Genomic DNA, 20,285 nt, shown 5'->3' with positions numbered 1-20,285 from the left:
TACTTACTAATTATGGGGGCTTGATTTTGTGTTCGTATTAACCTCGATTTTTCTATTTGTGGCTTCCAATTCATTTTAGTGTCGAGGGTAATACCCAAGTATTTGAAATTTTGCACGTGTTCAATCTTTTCATTATTTACAATAAAAGCTTTGTTAAAACCCCTGTTCATCATGACCTTAGTTTTGGAAGCATTGATTGAGATTTTTGTCCAGACAATAGGACAGGAATTTATTCAACAGATTCTGTAGTCCTTTAGGGGTCTGGGAGATTAAAATCGTGTCGTCCGCAAATAATAGGGCCGGAACGGCTTGACCACACAACTTGGGAGAATCATGCTCGCAACCCAAGAGGGTGTCTGGGATATCATTCACATAAAGGGAGAAGAGGGTTGGCGCCAAGACACAACCTTGCCTGACGCCTCGCTTTATATCTATTCTCTCTGTCAGCACTCCATTAGGTCCCCACCTCACTCTTGCGTAGTTACCCTCGTGCAGCCTGATCAGTTGTTGGAGAATTTCCCCGGGGGCACCCATATCCCTTAGCAATTTCCATAGCTTCCCCCTGGGGACCAGATCAAAGGCCGCTCTGAGGGCCACAAAAGCTACATATAAGTGAGATTTCCTTATATTAATATATTTCCAGATAAAACCTAGAAATCTGAAAACTTGATCTACCGTACTAATTCTAACTCTAAAACCTGCCTGGTATTTTGTTAAAATAGAATTATCCTCGATCCACATATTTAGCTTGCTTAAAAGTTGACGGGCAAAAATCTTTTGAAGGACATCTATCAAACTGATAGGTCTATAATGTGATGGATTAGGTCTGTCTCCCTTCTTAAAAATAGTCACAATTTCTGCGCCCCGCCAGGTCTCCGGGATTGGAGCTCCTCTTACAATATCATTACTGAGCAAATTAATGTATGGAGCCCACAAGTGATTCTCATGTTTCCAGAGATCCCCAGGAATTTTATCTGGCCCTGGAGCTTTGCCCTGTTTGACTGCATTAATAGCTAATCTAGTGTCTGTCAAACTAAATGTTAAGGATGTTTCACATGTATTTAACTCTGTACATTCATGTATCCACTCTTCTACATTGTATTCATGTGGAGGGGATGAGGAAAAGTGTTTGACCCAGATATTTTCCTCTAGAAACCTGTCCCTGGATAGATCTTTAGTGCCTCTAGCTATAAGATTCCAAAACAATGTTTGGTCTTTTAGTAATGACAAATCACTATTTAAGTATGTTACCAACCAACCATTGATTACATACAGACGTGGTAAGAATCTTAAGGCATTGATCAGTCCTAGCTTTCCGAGACGGACCCAACGATCCAATTGGCTCACCCAAAGCTGTAAGGGGTTCCACAAATGTGTGTGTGGGGGGGGGGGGGGATGTAAAATCTGCCCCTTAGCAATGGACAATACCAAGACTTTTGATAGTCACTTGGGTAAAAAATACAGCATCAGAATGATGTTAAATTGTAACAGCCGCTATGTGGTATTCATGATTAAATGTGTATGTGGTTGTTTTTATATAGGAAGTACGATTAGAACCCTGAAGGAGAGAATATATGAACATCTAAGGGCCATCAAGCATAATGACATCAGATATGCCACTGCCACACACATGCAGGAATGCACCGCACAGGGCAGAAATAGAACATTCTCATTTTGTGGAATTGACCAAGTCAATTCTGACCAGAGGGGTGGTAATAAGGAATTAACTCGGAGACGCAGAGAGGCCATGTGGATCATGAAGCTTCAAGCGGTTGAACATGGGATGAACACAGACCACGAACTACACTACTTTATAGGAGACTAGATATCCCCGCTGTAGGATCAAGGTAGATAGAGACAGGGTACCATAGGAGAGTGGACTATAACATTGGGACTGTGGAGTGATCTATCCGAATTTGTTATGATAAATATATATTGCTTAGGAAACTAGGATGCATGGGTAATTCTTGTTTTTATTACTAATGAGGTATTATGACTTTTGGAATTTCCTATCATATGGGCTAAGTGAATGTATGATATTTACAATAATGCATTGGAACTTGTCATGTCAATCATACACCAGGATTTCTTGTGAGGTATCTTATAATCTGCTAACCTTTAGATATGATGACGTGTAATGTGATACATATTCTCTTTCTATGTGCAATCTAGACTGTACGGTATGTGCATTGTAGATGGTTCGATGTGGAGCCGGGCAATGAGGAACCCACCTGTACTTGCTGTACTTCCTACTCTCCTTTGGTGATTTAGGACAATTACTGACTTGGGAGTTCTCATGCTGAGATAGCTTGTAGGCTTTCCCCCCCCTTTTTTTCCACTATTGACTTACTTGTTAGGAATTTTGGGCTTGTGTGGTTTAGGGGTGATAATTGTATACCATATAATATTGACTCTGCACAATGGAATTACTTGACGTCACGATAAGGTGGCACACAATTGTTTTTATTTGGATCAGGTGACATCTAAGACTGACTTGATATTATATTAGATGACCCTTTGGATTGGCATGGATGCTCTAATTTTATACTTACCAGGACGAGGCACCACGATGAGCCTTGATGTAGGATTTACTAAAGCGGACTTAGCCGTCTGTCCCTTGGAAGACATTTCCAAATGACTAGGACGACCGGACTGAGTAACTGGAGCAATGCTGAATTACATACGATAGATGATGCGCGCTACTGACTTAGGAGTTTTGCTGTTGCGTGTAAATTGTTTTCTCACTAGATTGTTCGTTTCCTTATTGGGGCTGTTAAATATCATTCGATAATTATGGATTTTTTACTGCAATACTTCGTGTGCCATGATTATTTCGTTGGCCGAAGGGCACTTTTGAATATTCAAGTATGGCGTTCGCTTTAACTATAATGCACTCAAGATGGCGCCTGCGGTTGGTATACACGTCCACCACGTTTTCGCGCCAGGCTCTGGAAATTACTCACACTACTAATAGGACTTCCGGTCATCGGCAGCGTACTAGCACAATACGGAGGTACCGGGAGTCTGATTTGGGCTCCTTTGCTGTAATATACAGGTACGGATCTACTATTTGGGCCGTGACACAACTTTTGCATTGCAAATTAACGTTGGTCTCTTGAACGGATATATATTTTGATTTTTCAGCTTTCTGGGGGTCGTTCGAATTTAGAAGCCCTCCTTGTGTTACGAGCTTACTTCTTCTCTTGATAGTCTTGGTAAGCGGATAGATGCTCCTTCATTTACATTCCACAACGGTGTTTTTGGTGTCGGGTATATGATGTGGGCTTACCGGGCACAGAGCTTATATGCTTGTGGTTCACCATATGTTTGGATACAATTTGTGAATTCTTACGACATTCTGATGTGATAATTTTGGTGTTGGTAAGGACATGTTTAGACGCATGAATGGGGGTTTATTTTTCTCCAATGGCAGCTAAATTTCTTTCTGGATGTTTCTCTATTGGACACTATGGGTGTCATTCCAATTCTCTGTCTCTCTCCATTCAAGCCCTAATTTTCTTTTTAATTGATACACTCAATTGTAACATATTAATAATGGACAGGAGCATTCGGCATCGTTTTTAAACAGGACCTCATTATATATTTACAGACATTTGCGAAAATTTGGATTGTACATGAAATGTCATACTTTGCCCAGCCATACTCAGGCTGGACCGGAACTTTAACCAGTCAGAAGGTATGTTTACACCTTATGGATGAGACCTTGATCCTAGCATTGGTCCTTTGTGGATGCATTACATTCACTTATAAATTGTTGTATACTTTTTGTATTAATTTTAGGCACATAGACGCTTACACCGCTTTGGAAGGTAGGCTTGGTTTCTTGTCCTGCTTAATCTTCTATTGACAACCCTTCAGGTTGTGTCACCTGTGTAATAGTCTTTAGCTGCACTCATGGATTTCATTTCCCTTTGGGTATTACATTTTATTGATCTCTTCACGTCAGTCACTAGGGTGCTTGCCTCATTGGTTGACTTTATTTTTCGAGCATTAGCAATGTATATATTAAGATGAGTATTTTTTGTTCCATGGTAACTGTTCCTTTTTAAGGTCATTATTGATACTGTTTTATGACTCACGATATGGGTTTAGGATATGAGTTGGGATCACTACTTGCACATGTGATATGTTATCTTATAAGCACTTCATTGAGTGTGCTGATATGTTTTTGATATGTTTCCCAGCCCTGAGGAAGTCGCGTGTATCTTGTCCCGAGCGACGAAACACGTGTTGGCTGGATCCCAACAAGAAATGCATTAAATCATTTATGCTGTTTATGTACTCGTGCTAATACTCAAGTCTGACTTATCTTTATGCTGTTTATGTACTCGTGCTAATACTCAAGTCTGACTTATCTTGATGATTATTAATGTGTGCCGGGATATAATTTCTAACCTTCTACAGTATTCTTTGTTTCAGTGTTATAACGATTATTTAGGTTTACCTGTTGTACCATGTTGCTTGATTATGGATCAATTTTAATATGGGATGACGGGCAATCCGTTTTCCCTGGTCCTTTCCTAGGAATGGAATCCAATAAACAGGAGTTAAGCCAACGAATGAAGGCAGTGTTGGAAGAAGAAAATGAGTCTGCAAGAACCGTTATACATGCAGCAGCTAACTGACTGGATGAACTGTTTGCTGTTTCTTTTCACAATGTTTCACGGGAAATGTGGTTTGTTGGTAAAAGATCGTTCTTTGAAAAAGCTGTTGGTGAAATAAAGTGAAGACAGAAAAGCCTAATTCTCGCCTCGATGTCCTTAATAGAATTGAAACTTTCCGTTACAATAGCTAGGAAATTTTTCATTCTTATAAATGGAGCAACTGTTTAATCTATTAAATCAAACAATAGTTTTTATTACCGAAGAAATGCTTAACTTGCATATTCAAATGGTGCTCTCTTAATATAATGAAGAGAATAGCATCTCTGTAAAAATATATTTGCTCGATCAGACAATTTGAGACCGGATTACAGCTCAAGTACATTACAGTTAGGTCGAGTAGATTATTCAAGTCACTAGACCTGCAGGTCTAGTAACATTTTTAGGATTTTTATAGGCCAGATATCTCCTTTCAACTTGGTAACTCTTTTCCTTGAATGAAGCAGTCTCTCAAGAAGCCATCATTGCCCCCTCCTCTAACTTGCACCTCAGACACTCATAATAACTGATCTGCTTCAATCGCAAATAATACAACAATGCAGATCACACAAATTATATTAAAACCTCAGAGATCTTCATAGTTAACACTTTTAGCCATTGGTCAATGCCTTCTCGCCACTGACAGTGGGACATGATTGAACAAACTTAAAATAAAAAACATCAAAAAGTAAGCCAACCGCATGTGGCAACTAGTCCACCTACCATCTGTCCACACTCATGCGAAAACAGATTGGGACACATCCAATAATATCACTACAGGGATGTAAATTTTTTAAATATATCTACTTGTCCAACGGATGTAATGCTTCCAAAATCTACTTGGCTTGTAAATAAACCTGCTGAAGATGAGCTCGGCCTAAACGCTGTCAAGGAAGAACCTAAGAGCCACCCACCTCATGGTGATGCAACATCGGTATGTGTTGTACTCTATTAACGCGATTGAGGACGTGTGCCAAGATTGGTGCTTCCAGTTGCATGTTTATTCCTGGAAATAATCTTGAAAATCAGAACTCTCACAATTGCCATCCAAGCACTGCATCGTCTACAAGCTGACACGAAGGAGGGAGGTGACCCTGAGCAGGACTGGTTTCATAGTACCTTTTCTTGGCTCCTCAAAAGTCAGTAGTATGCAAATAGCTAGAGAAAGGATAGAAGACACTACAGAAACACATAGTCATGACATTTAAGAAAAATGACAGTTGAAAATTCAACTAGAGAGGGAAATGTTAATATCTGTGAATGCAATGTCAATGTACGCCATAATGTAAGTATGCACAATAATGAGAATGTTGGTAAATATGATATAAATGACAGCCATGATCTATGTACACATAATAAACGTATATCATTGCTGTTGAAGTCCCCTGAGCTTACCTCCCCATCAACCCAGATTCAGAGATAAGTTTTCAGACTGGTTCTGCAATCCAAGCCTACCGATTGATAGGTCGCAGGTGGGGGTTCCACTTAGCCCGAAGACAGAGGAACAGAGAAAACCCACAGATAGGCAATTGCACCACAACAGGTCAGAGGAGCGTTGCCCCAATAAAACACATTTGCCAAAGAGGTGCGCGCTCCCAAAAATCCACAAAGTCAGATGCCACATGTAGTTAGTTTAATGGAATGACAAATTATAGCAGTGCTCTATATATTGAAACTCTGATAACTGCCTCTCCTGTTATATTGGGGCTCATAAATCATGATATAGATTCAAGCAAGGGTCTGATTATACCACCTTTCCACATGGCTACATACAGGGGCGGGAAGCAATAGTTTCAGGGCTGGAAAGCCCTACCAGTCTGTGCACACCCACAAACTAACATGCTTAACGGTATTCACTAACTTCTCTCCAATGTTCTCTAATAGCAGAAAAGGCTGGAAATGTACACATAACAAGTGCAAAGGTACATTTTTTCCAAGGTTGGAAAACAGAGGGGCTAGCAAAAGTAACTTTGTAATCATTCAACATATTTTTATATCAGAAATACGAGTGTAAATTTGCTCATGCGCAAATGGAATTCACAAACATCTGGTAGAAGTAAGGCTTCCATTGCTGCTACTATAAAGTTATTTTTCGAAAACAGTAAATCTGCTCTAACATAAGGATATATAACCGTGGTGTACTTGGGTGCCTTTCATTAAGAAAAGGGCATTCCACACAGTCCATAATATCACTTTTACATTGAATGTCCATTATTACTATTTTTTCAAACACAGTTACGCATTAAATATGTTCTACTGATGTTTAATTAGCAAAACATTTTCTTCAAGTTGCAAATTAGTATTTAGTTTTATATACATTTTACTTTGAAAACAAACGATTGAAAATCTTGCTTTAATGCCTCTGCATTTACTTGCACATAACCAGGAAGTATTCTGGGAGCCTCACAGTCTTATATTTTGCTAACAAATTTTCACATTTTTATAATGGAAACACTGATAGTATGCCAAACTCAGGTCATGTCATTTCCTTATAGCGCTCAGCCGGATACTAAAGAATTTGCATTAATGGGTCCTATATACAAGTTTGAACAAAATGTATATATTGCTACAAATCCAGCCTTAACGGTAGACAATCCATTTGCATACCTCAGTTTGCCATTCGTGGTTCAGGATACCAAATATTTAAAAACAAAAGCCATACGTATGCACAGCGGTACATCACACATGACAACAGACCCGATTAAAGCGGGATACTCGCAATTATTTAAGCTACTAAAGCCCCGATTTTAGCTGTCCCATGCTAAAATTGCCTTTGCTTCACCATAGGTTAATGGGGAAATGAACTCTCCTCGTCCTAGTTTTAAAGTGTTGGCATGTATACTACATTCCATGTTGCCTCCGCCACCATGTGTCCCTTTTTTTCTACAATCTTATCCGATCCCAGAGAAATCCCCGTTCTTGTGCCAATCACTGACACATAGCACTGACACATAGCACTCTCTACCAGTAAGATCAAATGTTACTCGCAGCCAGCTTCAGAGCTGGAGAGCTTTGAAAACCTGGTTCTTCCAACGTTTTTTAATTACGGTTACAAAAACACGTAAATAGGAAGGTATCTGCATGTGCAAACGCACCTGCCGTCATGCTATTCCTCAAGATCTCATGCTTAAGAGTGTCGGCTCCACAGCCTGTTTACCTCTTTATCTCATGCAGCCCCCTGATCAATGAATGGACAGCCGAATCCTGTGTATTCACATTCACACATTACTAAAAGAGCGCAGCTTAGTAAGAGGTATGAACAACTGTATAAAGAATAATACAATTAGAAGAATCATGCGTTGGGGATTCGACAATAAGCAGGAAAGCATTTAAGGAATGCTACAAAACAATACATGTGTTGTCTTGACGCTACATAAAAAAGATTGCGCTGCTCCCTAGCTCCAGCGTCACATCTTGATAGGCGGGATGTGCAGCCCCAAAACTAAGCAGCCGCCTCACTCACCGCTGCCCTGAGGCTCAGATTCATCGTTAGAGATAGGCGCCATGACTATCACGGGGTACTTTCAGAAAATCAGCTGCTACCTCTGCTTCTAACGAAGCGCGCCAAAAAGTATAACTTGAGACTGACTGCAGCAAAAACACAAGAGGAAGAAGCCTCCAACTAACCAATAAGAGAAGGCGGCGAATCATAAAGTGCCTCCCCAACCCGCCCATCCACTGTCTAATGACCACACTAACTGCATGATGGTCTAGAAGGGGGTGGAGCCGGGTCCTATAGAAATTGACGCACATGGCTTTGAGCTAGCCTTCCGTTCTGAAATGGAAAGATCACTGATCCGACAACTTAACTATAAACATTGTTCCTAAAATAAAACATCTTTATCACCACAAACTCCATAATAGTATGTGGCTTTTGCAGCGAAGAGTCGATAGCCTCCCTACAAGCTTCTAAAGTATTTTAACGATGTGCCTGATCCTAAAATGGCCGAAAAATAGCCGTTCTTACGGCTAGCAGAAGCAGTTAGAGGTGGAATGGTGGCGGCCATCTTGCCGTGGAAGTGTTTTATTTGGACTAACGGCATATCTGACATGTTTAGTTAACGGATTATTCCGAGCTGTCAAGTAAAAAGACACTAAATCACTAGGATAGCGTGATATGTCTACATCTTAATCTGTTTTAAAAAAAAAATATATATATATATATATTTACATATATATATATATATATGTATATATATATATATATATATATATGAACTCGTTTCCCCCCCCCCTGTGGTGTAGCGGTCTAGTGTTGTACGCGCCGCTCCGTGAAGTCACAGGATGTCCGGTGGCGGCCATTTCGGGGAGTTAGAACGAGCGCCGGATTCAAACTGTACGGAGCTCCGAGCCGGCGCTCCTGTGAAGGAATAAAGTACATGACACCACACTCACGTGTACTGGTGGTTATTGTCAGGCGAGGCAGCAGGGAACAACATTACAATGGCGACGAGCTGGCGATTTTAAAGGGGGACGTCGCTAGTCACCCGAGTGAACCACGCAGCACCTGCAGCCCACCAGCAGCCATCTCATGACCCACAGGAGCGCGGCAGCGCAACGGAGTCAGCGTGCGCCGCACTCGCGCTGAAGGACCCCAGGGGGCGCCAATCGGCGAGCCGCAGCGGGAAAACCCCGCAAAGCAGAGGCCCAACAGGCAGTGGCACGGCGCGTGTCCCACCCTCACCCGGTAGAGTGCGGAGAGCACCCTGGAAGACGCAAGCAGCAGCCCCGTGGACGGGAGCAGTCCTGGCACGGTGGACAACGGGGGAAGCGGCGCCAGCGGAGAGGAAGAGACAGTGAGCACACCCACGCCCGGAAGAGGTAGAGCTAGAAGCAGGAGGAAGATGGCCTCCCAAGCGTGCTCCTTAACAAATCCGGTACCGTTCTTAGCCAAGCCAGGAGCACCTGAGATGCCGTGGGAAGACTGGAGGATGTACATTGTCAACTATCTAGAAGCACTTGAGGAGGAGAGTGACACACCATACACAAGTTCACGACTGTGAGAAGTTGGCCTGGTATATGATGTTCACTAGTTAAAGTGACCACCTTGTACCATGCCAAGCAACCCTTATGGTGTGGTTGTAAGTCAACCTTTTTGGACTAGCTTCCCTAGTGGTAGCGTAGGCTAAGCAGTCTTTGAGGCTAAACTCGTGAAGCGTGTTAAGCCAGCTGTTTTACCAAATGCAACCCCCTTTTATACCAATGAAAGGACACCACACAGATATATATTCAAAATATATATGTATTTATTTCTCAAAGTAACCCCTAGTCTCTTTATGAGCACAGGAGCACAAATCGTCAAACAAGATTACAGTAGAATACACAGAAGTTGCACTTTATATGGATAGGCCCTGGTGGCCGCTCAAACCATATACTAAAATAGTGGTATAAGTACCACGAACAGAAAAGGGAAAAGGCCTAGGGCCTCTAGAATCGCTGGGCCTACAAGGGGCTAACTTCAGTTAGTGACCAGGAGGTCCACGGGGTGCGTGTGTAGAGCAAATAGTCACACGCGTGCTCCCATAGGTTTTCAATGGGTGCGTAAAAAGTACAAAGTTACTGCAAAAAGGATCTTCCGGATGGACTATGACCTTAAGATTGGAAACACAGACACTAGAGATGTTACTCTACACTTGGGCACCGGAGTGCCAGCTTTACCTCACCCACAGGAAGCGGGTGCATAGGCATCGAAGTGCGTCGGGTTTCTTCTATCGGGTCAATGGAGCCTGTGGGCAAAAATGCTGCAGGCGGTCGGTCCGGGAGAGATGCGGTGGATCCAAGAGTGGATCGGAGTTGTAGAAGACCTGTAAGCAGAGGGGACAGTGTTCACAGTCACTAGCCAGTGACCAGCGTGGCACCAGGTGGGTACCAGGCGATGTCGGGTGCAAACAGGAAGAAAGGTGTAGCTTGTCTCTGCAGCCACGTGGTCCCTGAAGGTCGACGACGTCCAGGAGTCGGTTCACGAGCTGTCCCAGGCAGGCTCTCGCTGTCGGCGGTGTCGGCGACTTGATTGAAGCAAACAAGCCTTGGCAAAAGCAATTGTTGTGGAGAACAAGATAAGCTGATGGTTCTGACCAGCAAGGTCAGAGGGACTGCTCCTTTGGAGGGGAGCAGGGGCCAGTCTGGAGCAACCAGACCAGCAGTGTAGTTCTTGAAGTTCGTTGCCAAGATGGCTACTAGCCAGCGGGCCAGCAACCGGTTAGGCGCATCGAGTGGCAAAATGCAGAAGGGCCCCACGCAGATCGTGGAGATGCTGGAGGGCTCACCTTTGGTGCAGATGCTGCTCGAGGGTTGGGCTTCTCAGATCCCAAAGCACAACTTGGAGGGAGCCTCGGTTGTTGCGCTTGCAGCTTGTCGTAGTCGTTCCAAGATGGCTGGCTCCACGTGTCTCGGTGCCTCCACGGGTCTCCTCTTTTCAGGGACTGTGGATCGGGCGGTGAGAGGTCTGGAGGTCCAGGTCTTGTCAGTCTCTGGGCTCGGGCTCCGGTGGGAGGCGACGGCAAAGCAGACGTTGATTCGCTGGATGGTGCTTGCGTTAGCAAGGTGGTCACTCCCTGACCACAGGGGAGATTTCCTTCAGTCTTCTGTGCAGCAGAATGTCGAAGTTCCCGTCTTCTTCTTAGTTTCAAGTTGATTCCAGGATGTCTGAAGTCTTAGGACACAGCTCCTACCTTTAAGCGGATTCTAGGGGCCGGACTACCTGCTAGGTCCCTCCCTAAGGGTGGGACCAGGAAGGGGGGTGGTTACACCCCCAATCCTTTGTCCAGCTCGCCCCAGGCCCGGGACTGGTGTGCCCCAGGACCGGTTTGAACTGGCATATGCACCGAGGCTCCTTGTGAGCCTCAGGCATGTCTGGTTCTATTCAAGCCCTACCTGACCAATACACAAAATCCTGTCTGGGGTGGTGCACGCACCTCCCCTGGCAGGAAACCCTTTGTCCACACCTCCCAAGCTGGAAGGACTCCCAGCAGCAGGAGAGTAGACTTGTGTCTGTGGTGGCAGCATCCATTTTGTGGAGCTGAGGCTATGTCTGATTTTACCCGGGTTTCAGGTACTGTACATGTCGTGTCCCTCTAGAAGGGTGGAATGCTAACCCCGTCGCCAGAATTGGCGAGGGGTTAGTATTCCAATTCGTATGACACCTTACTCGACATGTTTTGATAAAGCCAAACCAAAGATAGCATTTAACCGCGAGGTTCATAATGCACTTAAGAGTATATGGTATGACGATATCTGGAAACAGTAGAAGGAAGTTGTTCCGACCACTGCAGACAGGCTCAGCTCATGCCAGAGCACCATCTCACATGGAACCAAGCACTCTGCCTTCAGGATTGTTAAGGCCTGCCATAGGAGTGACTTATAGGTTACCAGGTGTCCCATTTAAGGTTAGGTATAGGTATACTACACCTAAGTAAGAGGTGGTTACACCAACTTACCCCAGCTGAGTGATCAGCCAGTTGTGTCAAATTTGTTAGGCCAAGCCTGGGGTGGCATAATACATGCTTCAGCCCCTGGCAGGCCTTAGATACACCAATGCCCTGGGTACCTAGTGTACACTGGTACAGGGGCTCACAGGGTGATCCACTTCCAATTGGTTATGCACCTAGGGTGCATAGTGTAAATTTAGTAGAGAGAACAGCAGGCTGGGGGTCTGATTGGCAGGCCCACAGCCTCAATATGTCAAAAACCAGTGAAGCAAAAAGCAAAAATTTGGGGTGACCATAGGATAGCAGACCCTACTCTCCTACACAACCCCTTCCCCCAAACGCAGGGACATTAAACTAGCCTTGACCAGTCTCGTCTTCATGTCCTAAGTGGAAGTACCTGGAGAGACCATCTGCATTCCCATGGTCAGTACCTGGCCGGTGCTCCACTGTAAAGTCCATCCCTGTAGGGAAATGGACCACCTAAGCAGTTTGGGGTTTTAACCCTTCATCTGATTTAGCCACAAGAGGGGCTTATGGTCGGTCTGAATCTTGAAGTGAGTGCCAAACAAGTATGGCCTCAGCTTCTTCAGGGCCCACACCACAGCAAAGGCCTCCCTCTCAATAGCTGACCAATTCTTCTCTCTGGGGGTCAACCTTCTGCTAATAAAAGCAATGGGTTGGTCTTGACCATCTACATTAAGTTGTGACAGCACAGCTCCCACACCCAACTCAGAAGCATCTGTTTGGACAATAAACTCTTTGGAGTAGTCAGGACTTTTCAGGATAGGTGCAGAGCACATGGCCTCCTTCAGGTCATCAAATGCCTTTTGACAGCTTACTGTCCACTGAACCTTTTTGGGCATCTTCTTGGATGTCAGATCATTAAGAGGAGTCACAATGGACCCATAGTTCTTAACAAACTTCCTGTAGTACCCAGTCAAGCCCAAGAAAGCTCGAACTTGAGTCTGGGTGGTTGGAGGCGACCAGTCCTTGATGGATTGTATCTTACTCTCCAGTGGTTGAACTTGGCCCCCACCTACAAGGTGGCCCAAATATACAACCTTACTCTGCCCTATCTGGCACTTAGTAGCCTTGATAGTGAGGCCTGCCCTTTGCAGGGCCTCAAGAGCCTTCTTCAGGTGGATCAGGTGATCCTCCCAGGTGGAGCTAAAGACAGCAATGTCATCAAGATATGCTGCGCAAAAGTCATCCAACCCAGTAAGGACTTGGTTCACCAGCCTTTGGAAGGTGGCAGGTGCATTCTTCAGACCAAAGGGCATCACCACAAACTGGTAGTGCCCACCTGGGGTTGAGAATGCTGTTTTGGCCTTAGACTCCTCAGCTAATCTGATTTGCCAATAGCCAGCTGTCAAGTCAAATGTGCTCAAAAACTTTGCAGAAGCTAGTTTGTCTATGAGCTCATCTGCCCTTGGAATAGGGTGTGCATCTGTCCTGGTGACAGCATTGAGACCCGGTAGTCCACACAGAACCTCATCTCTCTCTTGCCATCTTTGGTGTGAGGTTTGGGGACTAGAACCACCGGGCTAGCCCAGGGGCTCTCTGAGGGTTCAATGACACCTAACTCCAGCATTTTATGTACCTCAGCCTTTATACAGTCCCTGACATGGTCAGGTTGTCTGTAGAGCTTGTGCTTTAAAGGTAGATATCTCCTTTCAACTTGGTAACTCTTTTCCTTGAATGAAGCAGTCTCTCAAGAAGCCACCATTGCCCCCTCCTCTAACTTGCACCTCAGACACTCATAATAACTGATCTGCTTCAATCGCAAATAATACAACAATGCAGATCACACAAATTATATTAAAACCTCAGAGATCTTCATAGTTAACACTTTTAGCCATTGGTCAATGCCTTCTCGCCACTGACCGTGGGACATGATTGAACAAACTTAAAATAAAAACATCAAAAAGTAAGCCAACCGCATGTGGCAACTAGTCCACCTACCATCTGTCCACACTCATGCGAAAACAGATTGGGACACATCCAATAATATCACTACAGGGATGTAAATTTTTTTAAATATATCTACTTGTCCAACGGATGTAATGCTTCCAAAATCTACTTGGCTTGTAAATAAACCTGCTGAAGATGAGCTCGGCCTAAACGCTGTCAAGGAAGAACCTAAGAGCCACCCACCTCATGGTGATGCAACATCGGTATGTGTTGTACTCTATTAACGCGATTGAGGACGTGTGCCAAGATTGGTGCTTCCAGTTGCATGTTTATTCCTGGAAATAATCTTGAAAATCAGAACTCTCACAATTGCCATCCAAGCACTGCATCGTCTACAAGCTGACACGAAGGAGGGAGGTGACCCTGAGCAGGACTGGTTTCATAGTACCTTTTCTTGGCTCCTCAAAAGTCAGTAGTATGCAAATAGCTAGAGAAAGGATAGAAGACACTACAGAAACACATAGCCTTGAATAATGTGATAGTCATGACATTTAAGAAAAATGACAGTTGAAAATTCAACTAGAGAGGGAAGTGTTAATATCTGTGAATGCAATGTCAATGTACGCCATAATGTAAGTATGCACAATAATGAGAATGTTGAGCCATCTTCAGGGTTCTGAGACAACAGGTCTGGGAGAGGGTCACTCTCTTCCTCCTGTCCCTCATCTGTAGCCATGAGCAAGCCCATGTCTGCCCTGTCAACATATGCTTTTAACCTGTTAACATGGAGTACCCTGTGGGGACTCCTGGGAGTTCCTAGGTCCACCAAGTAGGTGACCTCTCCCTTCTTTTCCAGGATTGTATGGGGTCCAGACCATTTGTCTTGGAGTGCTGCTGGGGCCACTGGCTCCAACACCCATACCATCTGTCCTGGCTGAAACTCAACCAAGACAGCCTTTTGGTCATGCCAAGCTTTCTGTAAGGCCTGGCTTGCCTCAAGGTTTTTGGATGCCTTCTCCATATACTCAGCCATCCTGGAGCGGAGACCAAGTACATAGTCCACTATGTCTTGTTTAGGCTTTTTGAGAGGTAACTCCCATCCTTCCTTCACTAAACACAGTGGGCCTCTTACAGGGTGCCCAAACAACAATTCAAAGGGGCTGTAGCCAACCCCCTTTTGTGGGACCTCTCTGTAAGCAAACAGAAGGCAGGGTAGAAGGATGTCCCATCTTCGTCTAAGCTTTTCAGGTAATCCTTTGATCATACCCTTTAGGGTCTTGTTGAATCTCTCAACAAGCCCATTGCATTGTGGGTGATAAGGAGTGGTGAACTTGTAGTTGACACCACATTCCTTCCACATAGCTGTCAAGTATCCTGACATGAAGTTGGTACCTCTGTCAGAAACTACCTCCTTAGGAAACCCCACTCTGGAGAATACTCCCAGCAGGGCCCTGGCCACAACAGGAGCTGTAGTGGTCCTAAGGGGAATTGCCTCTGGATACCTGGTGGCATGATCCACTACCACCAGTATAAATCTGTGCCCAGATGCAGTGGGAGGATCCATGGGACCCACTATGTCTATTCCCACTCTTTCAAAGGGGACCCCCACCACAGGTAGTGGGATTAGGGGGGCCTTTGTTGTGCCACCTGATTTGCCACTGGCTTGGCAGGTCACACAGGAGCGACAAAACTCCTTTGTATCTTCATTCATGTGAGGCCAGTGAAAGTGAGGGACAAGCCTGTCCCAAGTCTTATTCTGGCCTAAGTGTCCTGCTAAAGGAATATCATGGGCCAAGGTAAGAAGGAAGCCCCTAAATTGCAGAGGTATAACCAACCTCCTGGTTGCACCAGGCTTGGGGTCTCTAGCCTCTGAATAAAGGAGCCCTTCATCCCAATACACTTTATGGGTACCTTGAGCATTCCCAGCAGCCTCAGCAGCAGCCAGCTGTCTGAGGGGTTCAAGAGAGGGACAGGATAACTGAGCCTGCCTCAAGTCAGCCCTTGAAGGTCCCCCTGTCCCCAGAAACTCAACCTGATCAGGTTCAAGCTCTTCAGGGACAGTTCCTTCAGGGTCCTCTAGATCAGCTTCCTGGGAAGGTTGATCATCACTCTGAGGCAGGGGGGAAGGCACAGCCTTGACCCTCCTGTTCTTCTTCTTGGTAGGTGCTTGGTCCATTGTTCCAGGATCCAAGACCTGAGGTTCAGTGAGGCACTTTTTGGCCTGTGACCTGGTCACAGCAAGGACATGTGATGATATACCTAACATCTCTGCATGAGTCCTGTACTCCACTTCTGACCATAGAGAACTCTCTAGGTCATTGCCCAACAAACATTCTACTGGGAGGTCTGCACTAACCACAACCCTTTTGAGGCCAGTTACCCCTCCCCATGAGAAGTTAACAACTGCCACACTATGTGAAGTAGTGGCATTGCTGGCATTGGTCACCAGGTAATTCTCACCTGGTATGTACTGTCCAGGGTCCACAAAGCCTGGTGTCACCATAGTGACACTGGCACATGTGTCCCTGTAGGCTTGAGCCACTTTTTCATTAATTATAGGAGTCTGTCTGTACTTGCCCAGGTTACTGGGGCTCACAGTCAGGGACAAATCAATGTCCCCATCACAGATCAAGACTGCCTGTGTCAGGGTTCTGTCTAAGTCAGAATCTCCTTCAGTTCCCATAGTGATTCCCACTACACCCTTTGTCTGGGGACCAACACTGCTAACAGTAGTACTGGGAGCAGGTGCCTTAGGGGCAACAGTGTTGGGGGCTCCACCCTTCTTACAATCACTAGTCCAGTGAGTTGTATTCTTGCAATGATTGCACCAGGGTTTCTTTTGACCTTCTTTCTTCTTTCCCTTAGTTTGTTGTTGGGACCCACCCTCCTTAGCAGTAGTTTGGGGCCCTGTTGAAGACTTCTGGTCTTTAGATTTCTGATCTCCACCCTTTTGGTCTGTTTTCTTCTGATCACCCCCTTGGCCCTGGTTCTGGTTCTTTTGCTTAACCCTGGTTCTGACCCATTTGTCTGCCTTCTTTCCCAATTCTTGGGGAGAGGTCAGATCAGAGTCAACCAAGTGTTGATGCAGTTGCTGGTTTTGACAGTTATTTAAAATCTGTTCTCTCATCATCAAATTGTACAATCCTGTATAATCAGATACCTTACTTCCCAGCAACCAACCCTCCAAAGCCTTAGTGGCACATTCAATGTATTCAGACCAGTCCTGAGTCTGTGTCTTCTGGGTGTCTCTGAACATTAACCTGTACTGTTCAGTGGTTAAGCCTAACCCATCAACTAGGACACTCTTCAGGACTCTGTAATTTCTGACATCCTCTTCTCTAGTAGTGAGGAGTCTGTCTCTGCCTCTTCCTTCAAAGGAGAGCCAGAGGATTGCTGCCCACTGGTCTTCAGGAACCTGCTGTACTTTGCAGGCTCTCTCAAGAGCAGTCATTCATTTGTGGATGTCATCCCCACTTTTGTAGGGGGGCACAACCTTAGACAGGTTCCTATTATCAAAGACCCTATCTTTGTCCTTAGGGACAATGCTGCCACCAGTGGGTATAGACCCACTCTCTCTAGGTTGCCTAGCCTTGTTCAGTTTCTCTTCCATCAGGGCTACCTCTAGCTCCTGCTTCCTGATCCTCAGCTGGGCTTCCTGCATTCTGGCCTCATGTTCCCTCCTCTGAGGGGTGGTCATCCTTTTCCTGGAGTGACCTTGAGAGCCTCTAGAGGCATGAGAAGCATTAGAGTCACCTGAGCGATTCCTTTGCCTCCCAAGCCCCTGGTTAAGTCCACTGGGGAGATCCAATGGGATGATCCCATTGTCAGTCCCCAATAGCCTTAGTTTAGCTGGGCCAAGTATAACACTTGGCACTGGGCTAGTTCTCCCTTCATCCTCACTACTTTCTGTATCCTCACCACTTTCCTCCTCTGTAGTATGATTCTCATCTAAGGGATGGCTATTGGAAAGGGGTACTTCTGTAGCAAGTTCAGAAGGGGGGCCTCCTGTTCCAGTCCCTAAGGGGCCTAACTGGGAAGCTTTCTTGAGCTCTCTCTGATTTTCATCATTTTGCAAGAGTTCTCTGAGCTCAGCAGAGGTAGGGTTCTTGGGCTATTTAAGGCCTCTAAGAGTTGCCAAATGCCTGAGCTCATTCTGGTTAAGGGTAGCAAAGATGGATGGTGCCCTCTGGGGGTCACTCTCAACAGAGATAGGTACATTGGACCCCTCTGCCCCAGCCATTGCTCTTAAGTGTGGGTGGATGTGTTGCAATCTACCTACACTTGGGTTTACCTACCAAACCTATCTAGTAGTTGTAGTCAGGGTGTGCTACTCCCTTTGCTCTACAACAACTAAGTTCAGTAGAACTTATGTATATCTAATCTTGTTTTATATGTACCTACAGGTACCTATGTGATCTTTCAATTGGTAACCAAGAGATTACAATGGTAAAACACAGCAAGCTCAAATCCAACCGCTGCTCACCAATGTGAGAAGTTGGCCTGGTATATGATGTTCACTAGTTAAAGTGACCACCTTGTACCATGCCAAGCAACTCTTATGGTGTGGTTGTAAGTCAACCTTTTCGGACTAGCTGCCCTAGTGGTAGCGGTGGCTAAGCAGTCTTTGAGGCTAAACTCGTGAAGCGTGTTAAGCCAGCTGTTTTACCAAATGCAACCCCCTTTTATACCAATGAAAGGACACCACACAGATATATATTCAAAATATATATGTATTTATTTCTCAAAGTAACCCCTAGTCTCTTTATGAGCACAGGAGCACAAATCGTCAAACAAGATTACAGTAGAATACACAGAAGTTGCACTTTATATGGATAGGCCCTGGTGGCCGCTCAAACCATATACTAAAATAGTGGTATAAGTACCACGAACAGAAAAGGGAAAAGGCCTAGGGCCTCTAGAATCGCTGGGCCTACAAGGGGCTAACTTCAGTTAGTGACCAGGAGGTCCACGGGGTGCGTGTGCAGAGCAAATAGTCACACGCGTGCTCCCATAGGTTTTCAATGGGTACGTAAAAAGTACAAAGTTACTGCAAAAAGGATCTTCCGGATGGACTATGACCTTAAGATTGGAAACACAGACACTAGAGATGTTACTCTACACTTGGGCACCGGAGTGCCAGCTTTACCTCACCCACAGTAAGCGGGTGCATAGGCGTCGAAGTGCGTCGGGTTTCTTCTATCGGGTCAATGGAGCCTGTGGGCAAAGATGCTGCAGGCGGTCGGTCCGGGAGAGATGCGGTGGATCCAAGAGTGGATCGGAGTTGTAGAAGACCTGTAAGCAGAGGGGACAGTGTTCACAGTCACTAGCCAGTGACCAGCGTGGCACCAGGTGGGTACCAGGCGATGTCGGGTGCAAACAGGAAGAAAGGTGTAGCTTGTCTCTGCAGCCACGTGGTCCCTGAAGGTTGACGTCGTCCAGGAGTCGGTTCACGAGCTGTCCCACGCAGGCTCTCGCTGTCGGCGGTGTCGGCGACGTGATTGAAGCAAACAAGCCTTGGCAAAAGCAATTGTTGTGGAGAACAAGATAAGCTGATGGTTCTGACCAGCAAGGTCAGAGGGACTGCTCCTTTGGAGGGGAGCAAGGGCCAGTCTGGAGCAACCAGACCAGCGGTGTAGTTCTTGAAGTTCGTCGCCAAGATGGCTACTAGCCAGCGGGCCAGCAACCGGTTAGGCGCGTCGAGTGGCAAAATGCAGAAGGGCCCCACGCAGATCGTGGAGATGCTGGAGGGCTCACCTTTGGTGCAGATGCTGCTCGAGGGTTGGGCTTCTCAGATCCCAAAGCACAACTTGGAGGGAGCCTCGGTTGTTGCGCTTGCAGCTTGTCGTAGTCGTTCCAAGATGGCTGGCTCCACGTGTCTCGGTGCCTCCACGGGTCTCCTCTTTTCAGGGACTGTGGATCGGGCGGTGAGAGGTCTGGAGGTCCAGGTCTTGTCAGTCTCTGGGCTCGGGCTCCGGCGGGAGGGGGCGGCAAAGCAGATGTTGATTCGCTGGATGGTGCTTGCGTTAGCAAGGTGGTCACTCCCTGACCACAGGGGAGATTTCCTTCAGTCTTCTGTGCAGCAGAATGTCGAAGTTCCCGTCTTCTTCTTAGTTTCAAGTTGATTCCAGGATGTCTGAAGTCTTAGGACACAGCTCCTACCTTTAAGCGGATTCTAGGGGCCGGACTACCTGCTAGGTCCCTCCCTAAGGGTGGGACCAGGAAGGGGGGTGGTTACACCCCCAATCCTTTGTCCAGCTCGCCCCAGGCCCGGGACTGGTGTGCCCCA

The 20,285-nt window shown here is 45.8% G+C and overlaps 1 protein-coding gene across 1 annotated transcript in view; it reads right to left on the bottom strand.

The window, feature by feature from the left end:
- The window catches only part of POLA1 (DNA polymerase alpha 1, catalytic subunit), a 2,011,520-nt gene extending 2,003,157 nt beyond the window's left edge, over nt 1-8,363 (bottom strand). The window contains exon 1 of the mRNA XM_085622423.1: nt 8,125-8,363. Coding sequence (XP_085478549.1) covers nt 8,125-8,167 — 43 coding nt within the window. The 5' untranslated portion in view covers nt 8,168-8,363. The remainder of the gene's footprint in view (nt 1-8,124) is intronic.
- Nucleotides 8,364-20,285: the final 11,922 nt, after the last annotated feature.

The sequence above is a fragment of the Triturus cristatus genome, chromosome 8, assembly GCF_964204655.1.
Source record: "Triturus cristatus chromosome 8, aTriCri1.1, whole genome shotgun sequence".
In the NCBI taxonomy this organism is placed as follows: Eukaryota; Metazoa; Chordata; class Amphibia; order Caudata; family Salamandridae; genus Triturus; species Triturus cristatus.
The sequence above is the reverse complement of the archived record's forward strand: the minus strand, read 5'-3'. Positions and strand labels throughout refer to the sequence as shown.